Source organism: Onychostruthus taczanowskii, unplaced genomic scaffold (genome assembly GCF_017590055.1).
Source record: "Onychostruthus taczanowskii isolate IOZ18803 unplaced genomic scaffold, ASM1759005v1 scaffold3, whole genome shotgun sequence".
NCBI classification, from domain to species: domain Eukaryota; kingdom Metazoa; phylum Chordata; class Aves; order Passeriformes; family Passeridae; genus Onychostruthus; species Onychostruthus taczanowskii.
Window position 1 is genome coordinate 16,302,254 of NW_024500349.1, and position 21,256 is coordinate 16,323,509.

Consider the following 21,256-nt stretch of genomic DNA (forward strand, 5'->3'; position numbering starts at 1 on the left):
TGTTTCCCCTCTAGCAAAATTTATGCTTGTTTTGAAAAGCCACAAATAGAAATATTTATCCAAAAAGCTAAATATTTGTATTTCTGGCAAAACTAGTCAGATTTTTGATGAAAAATAGAATTTTCCACAAAGGTGTGCACTCTGTATAGAAAACTACTTTTTCTGTGTAAAAAGAAAAATAAAATTAAGCAATCGACTTTCTGTAGAAGAGTGATTTCAACAGAAAATTTGGAGAAAGACTATTTATAGCAAAGTAGGATAGGGGCTTGGAGAAGACATAGAGAAAATCACAGTCTATTGTTTGTGAACAGAGCCACAGAAAAATTCTTTTAACTAGCTGATCATGTTCTATCTTGAAAAAAAATAAAAAATCTTTGTCTTCACTGTTAAAATATTTATCCAGAACAGGCAGCTGGATATGAATCTGCACATTTACTCTCACCTCGATTAATCCACCCATTTTTCTGCCAAATTTCCTTTAGTCTACATAGTTCCTTTCCTGATGACATGTTTAATCTCAGTTTACATTTTCACAGGCAATTGAACCAAACATTCTCTAAAATCCTTAGGTCTTCATTAATATTTTCTTTATCTGCTGAATTCATCTTTCTTGACTGCAGATTGCTAAATTTATATGCAGTGCTCCGGATAAGACCTGACCAGACCTCTGTGTGTTACCTGGCCTCATTCATTGCTTTGTAACTCTACAACAAGTCTCTGTCCCATGTGTCCTGAGATCACATTTATTTTTCACAGCCATGTCACATTAATACTCATATTTGCCATGCACTGACTTGCATACAAAGGACTTCCTGCTATTGCCTTTTAGCTTGTGGTGGTAACATTAATTTGTTGTTTTTAGCACATGATGTTCCATCTTGCGTTATTAAACTTCCAACTACTTTTTAGGACTTCATTTTCAGATGATCCAGTTCTGTAGGATTACCTGAATATCACTTACTACTGACAGCACCTTGAATCAGCAGCAGTTTTTTGTCAAAGATGAAAATAATTATTGAAAGGAATAAAACAGGACCCTGGCCTGATCTCTGAGGAGCTATTTCTTTTTTTCCTCCTGTTTATACACCAGCATTATTAGTCAGGCTTACTTAATCACATTTTAATCAAATAGATGTTTCAATAAGCTCCATCAATTCAACTATAATTTCTATGTCAGCATATCAAACAAATTACTGACAGCTATCTAGAACAAATCTAATGACTTTTCTTTGCATAGAAAGACATTTTCTTACTTTTTCTCAGTAAAGTATCATCTCATGCTAGTACTACCTCCCTTTGATAAACACTACTTGTATTTTATTGTATTTTTCATTTGTTTTCCTTTCTGCACTTACTTGTCTATTCTTCTAAAGCCTTTTATACCACTTTATCAGTTAATTTTTTCTGTAGTTTTTTTTTTTTTTTTTTGTCTTTAGAGTTTTTTGGGAAGATCTACCCTTTAAATTGTAAAAAAAAAAAAAAAAAAAAAAAACCAAAACCAAAAAAACACCACAAACAAACCAAATATACTAACTATCACAAAACCCTTAAAATTAAATGGGAGAATTTTCTTCTCATTGTATCAGAAGAAAAAGATTTGATGCTTTCATGTCCAGTAAACTCTCAAAAAAAAACCAAAAAAAACCACTGACCAGCCAAATACCCAGCTTCTTTATTTTAAATTTAACCTATACATTTAAAATATCAAATTCTACTTCATCTACACATGTGAATGTAACTGAATGCCTATTTAGTTTAATGAGTATAATAAGGATCTGAGGAAATCAGAAAAATTTGGTACCCTAGCCAAGAAATTGAAAGAGTTCATTATACTAAAGAAATCTCTCTCGCTCTTTTGAAATTACATGGAAGTCTTCTAAATTTGAAAGAGAGAAAGAACAAAATCACATACTTTACACTAAGTACTGTAGACTTCATTCAGTGAAAAACATCCCTGTGCCATTTTCTGACTGAGGATTTCACAGCTACAGACATCCCTTTAAACAAGCTATTCAGCAGTCCTGAAGTTAACAAACCAGACAGGAAAGTGCCTTTGTTTTCACTGAATTTCTTTGTATTTGTGATCTGCAGAAACATCTTTTGGCAGCCAAGCTACTTGCAGATTACAGAAAGACAACACTGCTGCTGGTTGGGAGTCTCTGCATTGGGGTGGAGTTGGTGTGCTGATATTGGCAAATTGCCACTGCACGGGCCACTGCCAAACAGTGTTTTGTGGAGCAGTTTGAGCCTCACCACTAGAAGATGCACCCTCAGCTACATCATAAAGCTACTCTTCATACCCAGACACACTGTTGGAGATGCTCAGAGGCAGGAGAACGAAAAAGCTGAGGTGACATGCTTGAGGACAGCCTTTCCTTAGAAAACTCTCTGTCTGTGTGGTGTTTCTCTGCCTAGAAAACAACACAGGGTTCAAGAGGGGACATAATATGATTGGTAATGGTGACAAAATTTTAGAACTTCTGGACACCATCTCTGTGTTTTATCTTCAGATAAAACACAGAGAACCTGAATTTCATTTTCTCCTCTTACTGCAGCTACAGTATTTGATGCTGGAATGTTGGACAGTAGGATCACTGTGCTGCTTCTCAAAGGATGGTGCTGCAGCCACACATCCCCTGGAGCGTGTCCAAGGTCTGAAATCCCATTGTCATGAGCAGGACACATACTGTATGCCTCACTCAGGCTTGGAACCTTCTTTGTCATATTCTATCTGATCACTGAGAGACACTTAGTAAGATCAAGTATGTTAATAGTTACTGATACTAAAATTTCACAGAACTTTAATTTTCTCCAGTATAAAAGATCCAAACTGCACATACACTAGTCACAATCTTTCTTTCCCGGAAACCCTTTCTAAAATCTATTTCCAAGGCTTGATGGAATCTTTCCTTAAATACTTGGACTGCAGGAAAAAAAAACAAACCCAAACAACCAACCTAACAAAATGCAGGATGACAGTAGAGTGCCTTTGGGAGAGTTAGGAATATCTGATGAAGACCTAGTGTCTTTGAAAAGTGTGAACACCTAGGAGGAGCACTCCTTTGGCAATGAGACTTAGTACAGCATTCCACATAAACTCTCTGTGGTCTGGAAAGCAGGGCTCAAAACACACAAAACAGCTTGAGCAGCTCAAGAGACAGACAGGCTTGCAAGAGGCACGTTGTTCAGGATGGCTTGTATACATGCTTTGAGGGAAACCCTTCAAAACTTTTCATGCAGTTTAGGTATTTCTGGCAACTCTATATTATGCATTGTGTGAGCAATAATTGTTAGATAATTGAACAAAAGACAACTCCTTTTAAACAATGAAAGCAACGGATCTGGAGACTTTATACACAAAACATGAAGAAGATTTGTGAGTAAAATACAAATTTTCAAAGCATCTTGAACTCCATCAACAATTTAAATAAGACTTGAGCTCAAAGAGGATTGGTGTCATTACTTCAGTATGGAAACTCTAAATCAGCCATTTACTGCCAGCACTGTATTAGAGGATTCCAAACAGACAGATGGCCAGGCAGCAAGTAATTGTTACTTACGGCTCGACTGGCATGTACCTTTCCTCAGCAGGAAGACTCTTCCAACAACTGGAACTGAGGAAAAGCTTTTGTGTCCTGAATGTGTTGTGAGAACAGAGAACTTGCTGTACTTTGGCACTGCCTGCCGCTGTATCCATTGCCCATCACTGAACTTTCTATTTCCGTTTTTACTGCCCTCTGAGGAACACCCAGGCTCAGCTGATCAAAAATACTATTTATTTCACTCAAAATGCATTTCCTTCTCTACCACCTCTATTGTGATGAATTTCTGTGCATCCTCTCTGGGCTCCATTCTCTCTGTGTGTTCGCAGTCCTGTGCCTCGTGGATACCTCCATAAAATTTTTCCTTTTAATTTGACAGTCCCTTCTTTAAAATGTCATCAAATCAACTCTGCCTAAATGTATATGACTCCTTTGTTCTTTCATAAACCTATCTGTTCTTTGCTGATTAAGAGTATCAGTCTCATTTGTATTTACCCCTATATATCAACAGCTGTTCTAGTTTCATTCTTGTTCTTTATTTCCCTTCTACATCCGCTGTAACAGAGCACTGAACTGTGATAGGTTTAGGTGAAAAGAACTTGAACCATAATTTCTGGACTTTATCCATCAAGAATTTGTTTTCTTCTTAGGGAAAAAGGAGCACTTAGCTATATATAAACAAAAATATTAGTATTTGATGCATCTCCTTCATCTACTGTCTCTTTCATGTCAAAGAGTCACTGGGAACTGCAATGGAGGAAAGGGTTGAGAAATAACTGATGATATTTCTTTTTACCTAAAAATGTTGTTTAATTGAAAATAAAACATCACAAAAATCTTTGTACAATCTTCTGATAGAACAGATGTAAGTTTCAAAATTTCTTTGCTAGTTCTAGCGTATGTGGACTATTAATATTTGAGATATTAGTTTCTGTCATTCCACAGAAGGAATAATGATGACAGTTCCCAAGACTGTTTCTACACTGAACGTTAACAGTAATTTGTTAATTGGTTTCCCAGGCTACTCAGCTTCAACAGCCTAATGAATTATTTGCTGGAAGAATTAAACACTGGGGTTTGGTGTCTGGCAACTCTTGCGTCCTCAGCTGCTGGGGCAGCCCAGCTGGGGCACAGCCTGCCTGGTGGCTGCTCTGCACAGGGACTGCCCTGGGGTTTATTGCTGATGAACCTGATGAGCCTTGGCACGTATTAATTCCACTCATGAGAACGACTGCTCTCTTAGCGGGATGCCAGTCATCACAAAGAGCAAGAAAGAACTTCTAAAGAGAGAAGACTGGAAGGATTTTCCAAAGACTTGCAGTAATGATAAAACATCAGCCGCTCGTGAATGATAAAAGCAATGGTTTTGAGATTGTTATTTTGGAAAGACTTATAGCTCTTAGAGAAATTGTGAGGAGCAGATCCAGACTGCCTGTGTCAACCAAGAGCCTGAAGAGGAATCTCAGACACTGGTCTCAGGAAACAGAGGGGCTGCACTGTGCAATTCTCCGTGTCCAGGAGTTTTGACCTGAGAGCTTGCCTGGGAATCTCAGAGCTAATGGCATAACCAGTCTCCTCTGCAAACCAGCTGTGTCAGTAGATGCAATCTGGCCTTTCAGTCCACCTATCACATACAGATCAAAGTCAATCCAAAGAGGTACTATTTTCTGCAACAATGAGAATATTTTCATTACCTGACAATATACCATGCTACAACTTTTTCTTTCTACATGAATGTTTCCCTCTGCTCTCAACATGCAGGTTATAATACTGTTTATTGGTTTGTCATATTTCTTTTTTATTACACCAAAGATGTTATAATCAGGTATTTCTTCTTAATATATGAAAATAATTTTTGCATACACATCAAAAAATTAAAATTCTCTTTAGCTTTTCTCATAGAAGTGTCCTTGCTTTGCTTGTAGCTGTTTTTTTGAGGGGCTATTTAGGAGAGTTTTATGCTGCCTCCTCAATGCCTTTTAGTACATAATACTTACATTACAACACATATTAAATCAATGGAAAGGCAACCGTAATATATTCCCTTTTTCAGCTAAAAGCCAATTTATAAATGCTTCTTTTTCTGTAACACAAGGGACGTGCTAACATGTCATTTAAATGTGTACTTTGTATGCCTCGTGAGGCAAAACCCGGATCCATGCCTGGTGTTAACTGCCAGGGAATGTCATGGAGTTGCTTTAAACTCTTGTTTCTCTATTGAGAACTCGGAAAAAGAAGAGTTGTGGAGAAGAAATTTTTAGTAATACAGCTGTTGCTCTACACAGTGGTGAAACGCACCCTGCCAGGGATCACTTCACTCACCACTCAATGTTTTTCGTGCGTGCCTGGTTTGAGGGGTCTGTGTTCGATGATCTTACTGCTTTCCCCGGCAAAAGGCATCCCGGAGCGGGCACCGATGCGCTGCCGGGATGGGCACCCAGGCTGCCTGGGCGTGTATCACGGGAAGAGGGGGTTCTCCGGCACCTGGGAGCGGGCAGCGAGGGGTATGAGCATCCAATGCCCGGCAGCAGCCCGGGGGTGGCGGTGGCACCTGCGGGGCGCAGCGATGGGCGGGGGGCGTCCCGGCTCAGGGCAGCGACTCGCACCTCTTATGGGGGGAGCGCCGGCGGCAGCGAGAGGGAGGAGGAGAAAAGGAAGGCGAGGAGAGGGGCTGGGGAGACACGGGCGGGCGGGCAGGAGCCGGGGGCTAGAGGAGGAGCTCCGCGCAGAGCGGCGGCGGGCACGGCCGCGGTCGGGCCGGGAGCTGCGGCGCCGGAGCGGGGCAGGTGCGGGAGCAGGCAGGGGAGCCGGCAGCGGCCCCGGGCCCTATGGTGCCGGGCGGGACCCGGACCCCGCTCCCCGCCTTCCAACGGGGCCCGCGGAGCGCCTTCGGACGGGCACTGGGCGGGCATGAGGACGCTGCCGATCCTCCTGCTCTCGCTCTGCTGGAGCCTGCCCCGGGTAAGTCTCGGGCGCGCCGCCCGCCCGAGGGAGCGCTCGCTGCGCTCCGGACCGCGGGCCGGGCTGACCGCACGGCGCTTACCGGAGGAGCCTGAGCGGAGCCCCCCGGGCTGTTCCGCAGCCCCGCGGGGCGGGGGCTCGGCGCGGCAGGTGCGGAGGCCCCGCCGCACACGCTCCGGGACGGCGCTGCCTCCCGCCGCTGTCCCCGGGCGGGGAAGGCGAGCGGAGCGGGCGCGCAGCTCCCCCGGCGCTCCCTGCCGCATCCCCGGCAGCTCCGCTCCGCCGGGCACAGTCCCATCCCCGCGGAACCGCCGCTTGAGCCCCGCAGTTTCCCCCGAGGCCGGTGGACACCGCTGGTTTGCGAAGAGTTTTCACCGAGCGCTGCCCGGGAGCGGTCCAGAAGCCACTGGCCGTCGTTGTGGGGGGAAAAGCCTCACATCTACAACTGCCCTGCAATATGTACAATGGGATTGCGATGTACAAAGTAATCAGACTATTGAAGTCTTCTTTAGGGAGCCTGCTTTTATCATCTGTATATTTTCAAGCGTTTCTTAAGTAGTTTCTTAAGTAAAAGTCAGTTATATTGATGGAAATATCGATACACACAAAAAAAAAATTTTAAAGCCTTTTAAATTTTTTGTTACTGTGTAACACTAAAAGTCGGGAAACCATACTGAAGGTGAGTGCAAGCTGCTTGTCAGAAGAAATGTTTATTCATCAAATTGCTGGTCTAAATGCTTTAGAAATTATTGAGCTGCTTAAAATGCAGAGATACTCCTGAGTTGGATTTCCAGCTCGGTGTGTGCCTTTACATGCGGTTTGTATTCATTGATGATGAAGGATAACCCACCGTTGGTTAAGCAGAGGGAAACATGCATCAGCACAAGTCCTAAAAAGTGTTGAGTGCCCTCAAAATCTTGATGTGTTTCGGGAGATGGTCAGAGCCACAAAGTCTGGAACCCTAAATCTCTTTAGTTGTGAAGTCCGTCTGAATGTACTGGATGCATTAGGACATTGTACAGTACAGTTTAGCATGTAGCCCACCTGTGAAAAGTAATATGCCACCTTTGGGAAATAACAGATTTTTAACAAAACTTTACTATTAATCACTGATATTTCAGAGGTACCAGAAAGTGAAGTTGTTTATTCAGCAGGCTTCTTAATTGCAGTGGCTAGTTTGATTTATCCTTCATTTATTTAACTTCTTTATTAACTGAACCTTCCTTTCCAACACCCAGTAATTGTAATAGTTCTCGGTGAGTAGGAAAACCACTGTCAAGTTATGGAATGTTAGCACTTGGAAATGAAAAGTAGCCAAAAATAAGTTTTTTGAAAGGAAAGTGCTATTAAAAAATATTATGTATACATGGGACTTTTATTTTACATGGCCGCTATCTGCGAAAAAAGATTATACATACCAAAATGTAGGAATTTTCAGTGTAATGCTGAACTTTGAATTACAAATTCTAGAAATCCTAATAGATGTTAAATATGTGCCTCTGAAAGGAAAAGAATTCTGCACTTGAAACATGTGCTATACTCAACTTAGAGAAAAGACATGGGAAAGGAAGTCAGGTTCTGATGTTGTGAAATGAGATATTTGGAGAAGAGAGAGATTTTTGTGAGTTTTCATAACAGCCTCTGCTGTTATGCTTATGGCTCTTGCGCTGTATTTTTAAAAGCTGTGCAAGTGGTTGTCCACAAAGAGACTGCAGCATCATCAGGTTCTCAGTCCTAACTCTAGATCCGAGGTTCTGGGCCCAGAATCACAACTTAATTAATTATTAACATTTTTTAAAAATTGCTGTGTCATGCATCAGAGATCATTACCAGATTGTGTTATTCAACGTCTCCTAAAAATGTGAAAGAAAAGACAGAATCTTGGAGAGAGACCACCTTTTTCTTGGTAACTACAAGTGTGAGGTGTAAGGATGACTGAAGTACTCATTTTATTGTATTAAGATGTGATTTCATTTGAGCTAATCAAACTGTCCCATCAGCACCACTGATGTTTCCAGCTTTTCCATTTGCCACCTCCTGCAGTAATTTCTCCCATGCAGTCTCTTTCAGACTCCATGTGTTTCTCTGTGAGGCTCTGACTGCCTCTCTGAATTGAGCTGACCCCAGTACAACTTTCCAGGGTCTCGTTTCTCTCTCCAGTACTGCTGCATTCCTCTCTTCCTGTGGACATACATAAACTTTTCTGAAAACCTAAGAACTGAGGGTAGGGCTTTGAACCAGTAAAGGCATTAGTGCTTTAATTTTTACATAGTGGGGTTTTCTTCTTGTGTAGCATTTGCTTGAATGAAATAATCATGGTCTGGGGCCTTCAGGAGATAAAATATGGTGGAAAAGGGAAGGAAAGCAGAATTTACCATGTCAAAGAGAATGAAATTTGATAAATTTTCATGTTCTGTGATTTGTACTAAACCTTCAGCTCCCTAACTTACTCCAAAAGGGGAAAAGAGCAAATGAATCTACTCTCCTTTTTCAGTTTCAGCTCAGAGTTTTTCTGGAGAAAAATATCTGGTGGCACAATATTGACGAATGCACTAGAAAGCTGAATGAATGCTACAGGAAGAAGCCAGTAGAGTATTTCAACATTTTGCTCTGAAAAGTCAATGTGTGAGAAGCTAAAATGGGCATTGAGTGTGTCTAGCATGTGCTTGGGCGAAACCTGTGCCAGTTAAAGTTGTGGCTTTCATTGCTGGTAGCTGCATTCTTCATTTTCATTCTAGTTTCAAGACATTTGTTAATTTGTTAATTCGACACAGGTGAATGGTGTCCATCCAGAATGCAGATTTCAGCTGGAGATTCACAAGGAGGAAACCAGGTGCATGGAACTTCTAAAGAATGCAAAGCCAATGGACTACAAGGGTAAGAAAACTGTAATGTAAAGATAACTGGAGTATTGAAGATTTTCTCTCTTTACCTTCTTTACTGTTGTGATTGCAGTTCCTGTAGTTGTCTGAGCTGTGCTTGGGATTTGACAGTTTTTAGAATTTATGGAATTTTGCATTAAATGCACTGCTGCAGCAAACGTGGTAAGAGCTGTGCAGGTGCTAAGAATGCCCTGGCTGGGACACCAGCTGGGAGCAAGCACCTTCTCCTGTGCTGAGATGTTGTTGTGGCATTTTCTGACTGGCAGAGCAGCTGTGATGACAGGACCAGCAGGAAGAGAAAATCTGAGGGAAAGCTGAAAGCCTTGGGTCCAAGCACCTCTCCCTAGCTGTGGCTGAAAGTGCTAGTGGCAGGAAGGATCTCTGGGTTTCCCAAGTGGACAATGTTTCAGACTGAAGGCCAGATTCACACCTAGAGGACCATGGAGTCGTGCAAAGGGAAAACCAGACAGCTGTGTTATGTCCAAAACCCCAGCTCTCTCTGTTACTTTATCGTTTTCATTTTCTTTCTGCATAGAGAGATAAATATATAGCTAGTGATAGAGCAAACTGAAATTTAGTGGAAGGAAGAAGAATAGTAGATGTAGGGTTTGGTTAGGTTTTTGGGCTTGGGGTTTGTTTGGTTTGGGTGTTTTGTTGGGGTGGGTTTTTTTGGTTTTTTTTTAGATTTTATTAGATTTCCTTTCTATGTTCTCATGGGAGGAGAAAAAACATTTATGGAAAAATAACATTTTTCTTGTAAGTTGAAGCTGCTGGTAAAGCCATTTGTTCAGCAAGCGGAATAAAAAGGTGACAGATAAATTTAGATTGTCAATACATGATTTATTTGGGCTTTTTGTGTTCATTTTGTTTTGAATACACTCTGACAATGACTATGGGACCTCAGAGACCTGCCATCTGCAGTGCTCTTTGAGCATAAACATGAGTCTCAACTTATGATGCTTTTTCCACCTCTCCTCAATTTAAATGTGTAACTCTCTTAATGCATATTCTAATACTAATTTGTATAAAAAAATTCAAAGGATCATCAACAGTTTATATTTTATTATAATTTCTCCATTTTATTAATCAAGATCAGTAATTTAAAAAATGCAAAAACTTACTGGAACAATTAATCTAGATTTAAGGTTTTATTTATATATGAGTGGTGAAGAAAGATGGCTGTTACATAAATAATACTAGTGCGAAGCCAGATGGAGAAATAATTAGTAGGCCAGCTTAATGAATTAAATCATGAGCCAATAAATTCCCTGCTAGCTGTTATATGGCTTTGAAAGTCAAGCTTTCCTCAAGATACACTTTTGTGATCCAGATGCTGCACTGCTCCAAGGGTATCTTTGTGATGCACACCAGTTTTATTTTGGGTTCCCTAGGGGAAGAAAGAAGTTTGCTGCCAGTATTTTCTTCCCAGCCTCTTTTCACTGGGAAATGGGTGCCTTCTGAAGGCAAACTGCTGTGAAAGAAGACTCGTGTCTTCTTTCTTGGAGGGACACAGGATGTCTGATGGTGTTGATTCCACCCTGCAGACAGTGGCAGAACAGCAGTGAAAGGATTTAGTTATTTTTTTAAATGCCCATCTGAAACTAAAGGAATATTCCATTTTGTTGGAGACTGGAATAAAGCCCCAGCTTTATGAAAACTGCATGTTTAATACTACAGGAGAATTTGTTCTATGCTTTCTGTTACAGATACCCTCACCAAGAACCTCCAGAGAGTAGCCTATGTTAAATATATGCATTTACATTTACAAAAATAGACATTATCTTTGTGTTCTTATTTTCCTAGTAAGCTCTCTGTAATCATACAAAGAAGTAAGGACTCTTTTGAACAGTAATACTCTGACTGCTGATAAAGTAGAATTACTAAAGAAAATTGACAAGCTGGAACTAGTCCAAATTGTAGCTCCACATGTAACTTGTAACACATTTGAAACGTAATTCTTTACAATAAATTCCCGAATGCTATTTCACTTTTTCCTGATTGGGAAAGGTGGTTATCCAACCCTTCCCATACTTCTCTAGCTTTAGTATGTGCTACCTGACTTACAAAAGCTGTTAATAAAAATCTTATGAAGGAACTGTCTTGATCTTGAAAATAAGGGTTCCCTGAGATTTTCCACAGAAGGCTTGGACCTCCATTATCAAAACCAGTGGGAATCTTTTCATTAATTTACTGGGCACCTGGGAAACCTTTGCACCTCTATGTCACATGGTCCAGAATTTGGCTGGCATGCACAGCTTCTGAATTCTGGAGGATCCAAATTGTGCGGGACAAGTAGTTTCTTCTTTCAACTAGATGACAATTATGTATTAAATTTCTTATCTTCCCAGCTCCCAGTTAGGGAGGTAAAAAGGAAACATTTAAAGGCTATTCGGGTTTCTTTGACATGATAAAATGATTTTACGCCTGAGCTGTCTCAAGACATGGGCTGAAGAATTTTGCTGAGTAATTTTTGCATGGTACCTAAAATCACTGACTATGAAGTATATGAAGTACTTGTTTACTTCATGGCTTAGTAAAACAGTAGCATGTTTTGCAAATAAACATTGTTTAAAGACAGTTTAAACATCCTTTGACCAAGGCTAAGGTACCCAGTTGGTGTAAGTTCTGCTCATTTGCCAGTGCCAGACTGTGAGACACCCGAACCTCTTGCTTTGCACCCTTTGGGGGATTTTCGGGCATTAGCACATACTTTTCCATTAGTGGACAGCATTATACTCCATTTAGGGGAGAAGTCACTCTCCAAAGACCTGTGGCAGTGCTTTCCTCCCTGTGGTGCTCATTAGAACATCTGGTTGTTTATTTTATGGAGACTGCATTAGCTTCTATCCACATTTGTTGTCTTCTTTCCTCCTATAATTTGGCCCCTGAGATATGAATGCACCCTAGCTGGAAGCCTAGGAGAGGTTCTTCTATCTTTGGGCAGATTTCTATATTTTTGAAGGACAGATGAATTGAGTTCTAACTAGCTCATAATAGCTACAGATTTTGAGATCTATATGGAAAAAGAACTGATTTGTTTTTTATCTGCTACCAATGGCTTGTTTTCTAACAAAAAACCAAAAAACCAAAAAAACAAAAAAAAAAAAAAAAAAAAAAAGGAAGTTCCCAAGAAAAGTGATTGAAAATACAAAAAATTACCTACCTTTATTGAGTTTTAAAAATTCTTCCTTATAAAGAAACTGGCTCATTTTTCTTCACCTTCAAGTGAAAAAATGAAATCTTATGGTCAAAAATGTTAAAACTCAGGAGCTTTTAAGAGGGTTCTACAACTAAAAGTTCTAAAAAAGATTTCATCATGAAAAGAATGAAGTTTAGGGAATTTTGATTCATCTTGAACTGAGTGGCTGCACGGTTAAGTGTGTCTTTTTGGATTTTGATTTCTGAAATATGTTCTTCTGAGACCCACATGTCAGACAACATTTTTAATTTTAGATATGGCTTTTTAACTGAGAAAGGGATGTAGACAAAAAGAAAAATGGCTTTGGAAAGAATTTCATAAATCTCTCAAAGAGAAACTCCATAATGCAGCTTGTCATAGGAAATTAAAAGAGACAAGACACCAAAATGATGCTCTTAGTTATCTTGAGTTTAAAGCAAGAGGGAGCAATATTGCTGTTTAACCCAATCTCCTGAATTGCACTGTCAATAGAATTTTCCTCAGTGATTCCAGCACTGAGCTCCTGATCTCAGGGATGGAACAGAGCTGTTGAGAACAGTGGGATGAACATTCAAATGTCAGACCCATGGCACGTTGCGCAGAAGATAAATTTATCTGACTGTTTAGCTTACCTGTTAAGGTTGTTTTTCCAGGAAGAAAGGTGCATATTTTGCATTTGCACACATCCCCACACCTTTGTGTGTAATACACACATCTCTCTCTACAGCTACACCAATGTGATCACTCCATCCTCCACGTTAGCAAATAGGAGACTGACATAAAGCCAGAGGAGGCCTTTCTTTTGCTACATGAAAAGGAATCTCCTCAAGGTTCCCCCTTTATTATGCTCCCTCTCTCATCAAGGTCTTGCATCAGGTTTTGTTTAGATTTGAAGCTGTTTTCTCTGTAAAATGAGTCAGTACTTCAGACTGCAGTGGTGCTGGCAGTCCTCTGAGCTAGCATTCAAAGCAGAATTAAGTGAGATGGTGGGGTCATGGAACTTCTTTCATGCAGCACCAGCAACTCTTGGAAGCACAACTTTAGCCGTCTTAAATCTCTGTGCTGCTGCTTTTCCAGGTGTAGTACAGATATCATACTACTTTTTACTTCACACTTTTTTTTTTTTTTTTTTTTAATGAAGGACAATAAAGGGGCAGCTTTGGATATTTTTATGTTTTGGCTTTCACTGATTGAAGTGTCATCATTAATGGCACCACATAAAACTGACCCTTACGGTATTGACAATGTCTGGTCTTTGTGGAAGCTGTACTTAAATATTTGAGGGCAGAAGAGCAGCAGAGCTCTGTCTTTTAAGGAGGCTGGGTGAGAAAGGTGAGAAAGAACCTTGAATGAAATGAATTGCCTACTGGAAAGTAACTAACTGTAAATAAAATGGCGAAGACCAAGAAAACATCCTGATTAGCCTCATTCAAAAATCTCACATAGTAAAATTTACTAAGAGTGACAATAACAAACCCTTTCAGACAGAAGAGAAGTACCAGGTGCCCAAAATTTCTTTGAAGACATGAAATTTCTGCTCTACCCAAAATGTAAATAGAAATTTAGTAGTAGACATTAATATATGGCATTTGTAACCCTGAAGAAGGAAAATGCACATCCATAAGTGAATTTGTTGTGTTTTCCAGAAGATTCTGAAGGAAATACTGCCCAGAGTAGTCTTGCACTTGAATCCTGATAAAGACAGCTGTGGCCATGGCAGTCTCTTCTCCATGACATCCAAAGCTGAAATACCACAAGGAAGGAATTTTGGGTACCAAAACACTGAAAAAGCTTCAACTAATGCAACAAATAGCACATGGGTTAGACATAATACATACTAGCAGAAATATATGGTCCAACTTCTCAATAGAGACTTTTAATATTTTGTGGTGGGGTTTATATGAACAGGAGATTGATTTTTAGTGGTCATTTTCAAGAATGTACAGCATGTCAGAATTGGGGCAACATAAAGATGAAGGCACCTCTTACAGCTTTGACTATACACACATTAATATATTTGCATAAGAATAGAAAAGAGTGTTCTTATGGTAAGATTAGCATGCTGTTCAGTCATTCAAAAATAAATGCTGTTGTCTTCACAGGACATTTTGAGTAATTGGAAAGCAGGATTTACCTGGGAAATTTGGATGAAAGTTTGTTTTCTTTTTTGAGAGGAATTTTTTCAAAGTTTTAGCTGACAACTTCTATATTTCCCCACAGAACCCTAAAATATGTAAATTACATTAAGTTTAAAGCTGGCCAATAGATTTTTGATTCTCCAAAGGGAAACTGTTCTTCAAAAGGGAAACAAGACATTTCTTCTGGTGTGTTTAATTTTGTGAAAATCCATAAATCCCTTAGAAATCTTTGAAACAGTATTTTTGCCGTTCCTGGTATTAGAACTGGCTTTTAAAGAACGTATGAACTGCAAATATTTTAGGTTACAATGAGACAAACTCTATTGGTTTCATCATTCTGTTTAAACCAGTGAAATCTGATGTACACTGCAGAATTCCCAATTTCTGTTTGCTGTCTATGAGTAGTGTTTGTTGACTGGAAATCAAAAGTTTTTCCATTGGCATTTCCTCCACTTCTGGAGCCCACTGTAGGCAGTGCTGTACTGTCACAGACTGCGGGCAGGAGCTCCACGCAGAGGGGCTTTGGGCAGGCAGGGTCTGCAGGTCCTTCCCCGCAGGTCAAGGCAGCTTCTCTTGGTCAGGTGTCACCTCCCTGGGACAGGGACATCAGCCTGCAGAGCGGGGTCAGGGCTCAGCACAGGGCACCAGGGCTGGGCAGAGCCCTGGGATGGCTGGGCAGGGCCACAGTGCAGGGCAGGGGAGAGGAAGGCTCAGGCTCTGAGGAGGATGAAGGCAGGGCCATCACAGCCTGTTAGTGCTCTCAGAGCCCTGACACAAGTAGGTGGGAAACACCCTCAGTGGGGCAGATTTTTTGGGACTGCCTCATTCCTATTCCCACTCTAAGCAGTGCTGCTTTGCTCCAGCTTATGCAGCACCTCTTTTTCGTTTCTTTTTTATCACTTGTGTGAAAATGCAGAAGGAATGTCAGTCCATATATGTTCATAATTCCCATGCGACCTAAGTTCCATGCTGTGGCACACGGACCTGCAGTCTAGAAATCATTGCCCATAAGAGGTGAGATGGCTCCTGCTCTGCCAAGTTAACTACAAAAATCAAAACATTGAAAAATAAACCCTGGGCTAGCTGTCGACTTTCTGACTCATTTTCAAAGCACTCTGTTGTTTTTTCATGTTTTATGCATGCCTAGACAGTTTTGAAAAATGCTAAACCTCTCTTGGAAGTGACAGTTTTTAAATCCAAATACAAAGTGCCACCTAGCGGTTATATATTTACAAAATGTGTCTATAAACAAAATTTTCCAGCACAAGCCCGGTGTTTTATGTTTTCATAGACAAAGAAGCACACGTAGGTGAGAGAAGTTGTTGCTCAAAGACTGGATCTCAAAAAGCAGGATGATGAATGGGGGGGCAGCACTTATGTAAGCTGAAGAAAATGGGAAACAAAATGTAGTTTATAGTCTGTTATGTTTCCTTTAATTATGAACTATCTGCAAATGCATGACAAGCATTAAAGACCAAACATTCAAATAAAGTAAGTGATCTCATTGAAACTAGCTAACAATAACATGTGCAGTGTCCTCTGGAGGAACAGGAGAAGAGACTTTTGGGCAAGTCACTGAGCAAAGGCTTTCAGGGAAGTTTGGTTGTTTCCTTGGATATTCTGTGAATGACACATCACAGAAATAAGCAGTGCAAGTGAAGAGACTGAAAAGGAATTGTTCTATGCAGGCTGCAGGAGTGTTCTTCTAGACACCACAGAATCAGGGACGAAGAACCTTTCTTCTTTTTGCCCTTGCTAGTTTTTTTGACAGGTGTTAGTGGCTTAAAGCCAGAGGTCAACCCATCCCCACACAGACACTCGCTCACTCCCACCAGCAGGACTGGGGAGAGAATTGGGAAGGTAAAAGCTGGAAAACTCTTGCATTGAGAAAATGACAATTAACTAGGGAAAGCAAAAACCAACTGTTCAGCACAAATCCAAAACACAGCCCTGTGTTAGCAGCTGTGAAGAAAATTATCTCAGCAGAATCAACCCAGTAGCTAAATGAAAAGGTAAAGAATATGATAGTAGACATGCAGAAAAAGTTGAGAAGCTATCACAAATCTAAGCTGGACTGACTTTTTATGTGAGAATATCAAAGAGAAAGAAAAAAACACTCAATGCTTGAGAATTTATTGAAGCACAGTGCAAACATAGAGACTAAATCCAATAATGAGCACAAAATAAAAAATATGTACAATAAAGTACATCTGGGTACTTAGAATACTTAAAAATAGTATAAATAAAATTATAGACATTCTATGAAATAAACATTGGAGCAATTAAAGTTTTACCTTAAAAGTGAGCTACAGAAATAAATAGAAAGCTAGCTATAGAAAGTATCATTTTACTGATAAAATTGTTACCAGAACTAACACATAAGACCTGATTTAAACCTAAAAGTATGAATATTTTTTTATCTGACTTGATCAATATCCTTCAGAGACAGTAGGAAGCAGGCCTATATATTCGAGAGATGGGTAAAATTTCCAGAAATTGAGACTTTAGATAATGATTTTATGAGTGATACACTAATGGATAACAGTCCAGGCATCCTAACACTGAATTAATTAATGGCTGGACAGAAAGTTGAGAGGAGAATACTAAGTTTTATCAAGTTAGATATTCTATGTAGAGAAACAGGAACATTTAGCACAGCATTTCACACTTTCACTTACCAACAATTTGGAATTTAAAGCAGCATAGACTGCTTTGTGGTCACTGAAAAGAAACAGGCAATCTTTGGGAGCAATTAACCTGGCCTAATTTCAATTGTTTTAAGATGAAGTCAAGTTAATTGTATCCCACCCCTGCATAAGGGTATGTTTTCCTAAGAGAAAAAGAAGATAAATGAATGCAGTATTGTTAAAAATCTGTAGTAATTGGAAGAATGGGGCAATGAGGAAAGGTGTGATTTGAAAGTCCAGAAGATGCATTGCTGTTTAGTTGTAATTCTAGCAGTAATTACACCAGTAATTAATACAATTTCAGCATTCAGACTAGATTCAGATGCCCACTGTAGTCATTCAGTGACTATAAATGCCTCCAGAACATTTCAGCACTTTTCTCAGATGTCCTGTACCATTACCAATAAGCCTGTGGATAATCATAAATTGAGGCTTAATATTCTTGGAGTTCTGGTGACTCATGATTTGTGATGTACTTGAATGTAGTCTACATGATGGAAATACATCTTTGGTGTTACTTCATCCATTTGATTTGAGGAATCTGAAGCACTTCCATTCTCTCCTGGGCCACAGATGCTTGTAAAGTCCTAAAATACTGAGGAAAAATAAAGGAAAAAACCATATTCCAGAAACCATGAGTGACTTGTGATGTTCTGAACATCAAAAACGTGTGTACTGAGTTCCTTCCAGCAAGCTTTGAGATTTGATACAAATTGTGTTGATTAATTTTGGTAGGAATAGGACTTGAACTTCAATTTTTCTATATAGTATTTCATGCAATTGAGGCTTGAATAAGATTTTCAAGTGTTTTCTGTGGAAAACACAGCAATGGAGCTCTGAAGTCCATGCTGTTCTGCTGCCTGTTTGGCAAAACCTTGGCCCAGTCAATGTACAGTAGCATAGAAAAAATTTACAAAGTCCTCTGAGCTGTTTGCAGATTGCTGTAACAAACCCACCGTTTTACAGAGTGGATTAAACAAAAGGGAAAATTTGAGAAAGTCATCAGCTTCCATGGGTGTGCATGAAGAGCTTCATGACTCATCTCAGCTCTCACTGTTAGTGGAAATGGGGTTGAAATAAAAACGTCTGAGGTCTTACAAGATGATAATTATTCTTGTGTACTCCAGGGCTTGTTTATGCTGGCTCAGGGAGTCCATCAATCAAAGCCAAAAGAGTTTCATTTTGTCACTGTAGTTCTGAGTGCTGGCAGATGAAGAAAATAGTTTCTTTGTCTTTCTGATTACTTGTATGTCGTGTTATTGATGTTGGTTTTGGCTTAAAATCAACTGGGGAGGAAGCATGGCCTGAATTGGTTCAGGTAAAATTCTTTTACGTTGAGTAAGCTCTGGTGCTGCATCACAGAGATTTGGACTTGATTTTGACCCAGAACTGCAGCTCAGGAAGGACCTCAGCATGTTGAAATTCCATTTCAAAGGTTTTGAAGGTGACCTGCTCAGTGTAAACCTCTGAAATTGTGTACAGATGGCCAAGCCACCATCAGAGATCTCTCAGGGATACTGTTGGTAATGCCAAGAGAGGCCAATGCAGCACACAGGGTAGTGGAGGATAAGTCATTACGTTATCTACTCACAGAGATAAACTTTATGAAGTGTTCCCTTTAGTAATCCCTTGTTTTTGGCATAATCTTTCTGAATATAGAACAGATGCAGCATTTAGAACCGTACAATCCCAAGAGGAGTGAAGAAAGACCCAATCCCCATAAGCAAGTGAATCCTCTGGAGAATTGCACTTCCTTGGGAAACTCTATAAAGAGGACTCTGTGGAATTGGTGATCAAATGCAGAATTTCCCCCATAATCCTCCTCTCATCTTCATTTATCATCTCCAGACCTTGTTCTTGTGCCACTCAGAGGCTCCCTCACAGCTATCACACTTGGGTGGATGTTTCCAAAGGAAAGCAAGGCCCATGGGAACACTGTGCCTCTGGCTTTCCTTCGTGCTGCAACTAGGACATAACCCTGGGACAAATCCAGCTGCTGGTCCTGTTACACATTCTTTGGTTCCCTAGTTTACGTGTGCTTTGAAAGTAACTTAAACTTTGAAAGCAGGATGCTGCATATTTTAAGTCAACACAAGCTGTCCAAGTTTAATTGCACTAAAAAGTTTTTATACAAATATAGAACTTCTAAATATTCCTTTTCAAGTTTCATTTAACTCATGTGGCTTGATTTTGGGCATGATCTCACTAGCACAGAATAAATTAATAATGAATTGCTAATACTATAAATATTCTGAAGAATAATATGGCTGTGAGCAGTTCCCAATCCAAGTTTTATGTTCTCTACTGAAAGGAACAAACTGTCCCTTATACTGCTAATACTCTTATGGAGATAACACCAGTGTCTGTCTTTAACATTAATTACAAACTAAAATTTTTAATTGCCTTATCTGAAGACATAAAAGCCCAGAGTTTTGCACGATTTCTTTTTTTTAAATAACTTGAACTGAGATAATATGAGTAACATTTCCTTACTTCTTTGTCCTTGCAAGGTTTGTGTTGACAAACTTCCATAGCTGTTTGCTTAGCTTAGAAGATATGAATTACAAACAGACACTTTCAACAGGACGTGATTGAGCCAAATGCCTATAGCAGCTATAGGAAGATTTTCACTCATTCACAAGATACAGCCTTTGAGCCACACATGAACATGGGCAAAGCTGTAGCAAGTTACTTTCATGTTGTAAAAAGCATTTACTGCCACTATAAAATATATCTAGGAAGGCCCTCTGTCCTTCCTGAAACCAATACATAGAAGCATTATTTGTTCAAATGTCTTTTTTTCAGTTTGAGAGATTATTCTGTAAATCCATGCCTATTGTTCCAAACACTCTCCAATGATAATGCATTCCTATCATATGTGGTGCTGAGATCAATGACCTACTCGCATATTTATTTGTAATATTCAATCTGCTTGATAGAAAACTCCATTCTAACTGTAATTAGGGAATTCTCATATCAATGCTCAGGAGTTACTTTTTAATCTTTCTTACTTTTTTCTTAGCATCCTCACATCACAATGACATTGTTTTAATGAGACATTTTGCAAATAATGTATTAACTGACCTCAAAATTGGCTGGTTAATCAGCAGACTATTATGATTCCTTTAAAGTTTTCATGGAAAATATAATAATTTAAGCTTTCTTGAAGGAGTCTAATGTTTTTTGAACCGCTTGTCCAAAGCTTTCACCAGGTCTTAATAAGGTAAACCCAGCTTTCAAGGTTTTATTGCTGGTTTTGTTTCAGGATGTGTTGGAGTTTGGGATAACATCACCTGCTGGCGTCCTGCAAAGATTGGAGAGACTGTCACTGTCCCTTGTCCAAAAGTTTTCAGCCTTTTTTCTGGAAAACCAGGTATTTTATTTTAAGGTGTATTTTTACTGGATTCTCTCTGGTATTCTGTAACATAATGTGCTAAAAATTATTTACTTGAGGGTATAATTTTCTTTGTAGATTAAAAATTATTGTCAGAGCTGCTCAGGATGCACCGTGAAAAGACCAAATTATCATCTTTGTGTTCTGTTTGGTGTTCTTTGAGTTAGATACAAGTATATTTCTGATACAGTGACACTCAACAAAGCTGCCGACATTGCTTGCTCTTTTTTGACCTATTTTGTTAATTATTAAGGCAGCTGAGCCTGACTGACATCTCCAACATCTGCCAGCAGGCCACATGTAGGTTGTTCCCTCTGTGTCTCAGGAGGGGAGCTCTGCCTTGCCATCATGAGAATAAAGAGCCCACATTAACAGATAATACCTAAAAATTACTGTTATTGCAATTTAAGGTAGTTATTATGAAACCTTTTATTCTGCTTTTTAATAGAACTTGAAAAGAGCTCATCAGTGTCT

At 39.7% G+C, this 21,256-nt stretch overlaps 1 protein-coding gene across 1 annotated transcript in view; it reads left to right on the forward strand.

Annotated features, from left to right (window-relative positions):
• Positions 1–6,289: 6,289 nt before the first annotated feature.
• VIPR2 (vasoactive intestinal peptide receptor 2) overlaps positions 6,290–21,256 on the forward strand; it is a 46,339-nt gene continuing 31,372 nt past the window's right edge. Inside the window, exons 1-3 of the mRNA XM_041408769.1 lie at positions 6,290–6,503; positions 9,278–9,380; positions 20,654–20,761. Of these exons, the coding sequence (XP_041264703.1) occupies positions 6,453–6,503; positions 9,278–9,380; positions 20,654–20,761 (262 nt within the window). The 5' untranslated portion in view covers positions 6,290–6,452. The remainder of the gene's footprint in view (positions 6,504–9,277; positions 9,381–20,653; positions 20,762–21,256) is intronic.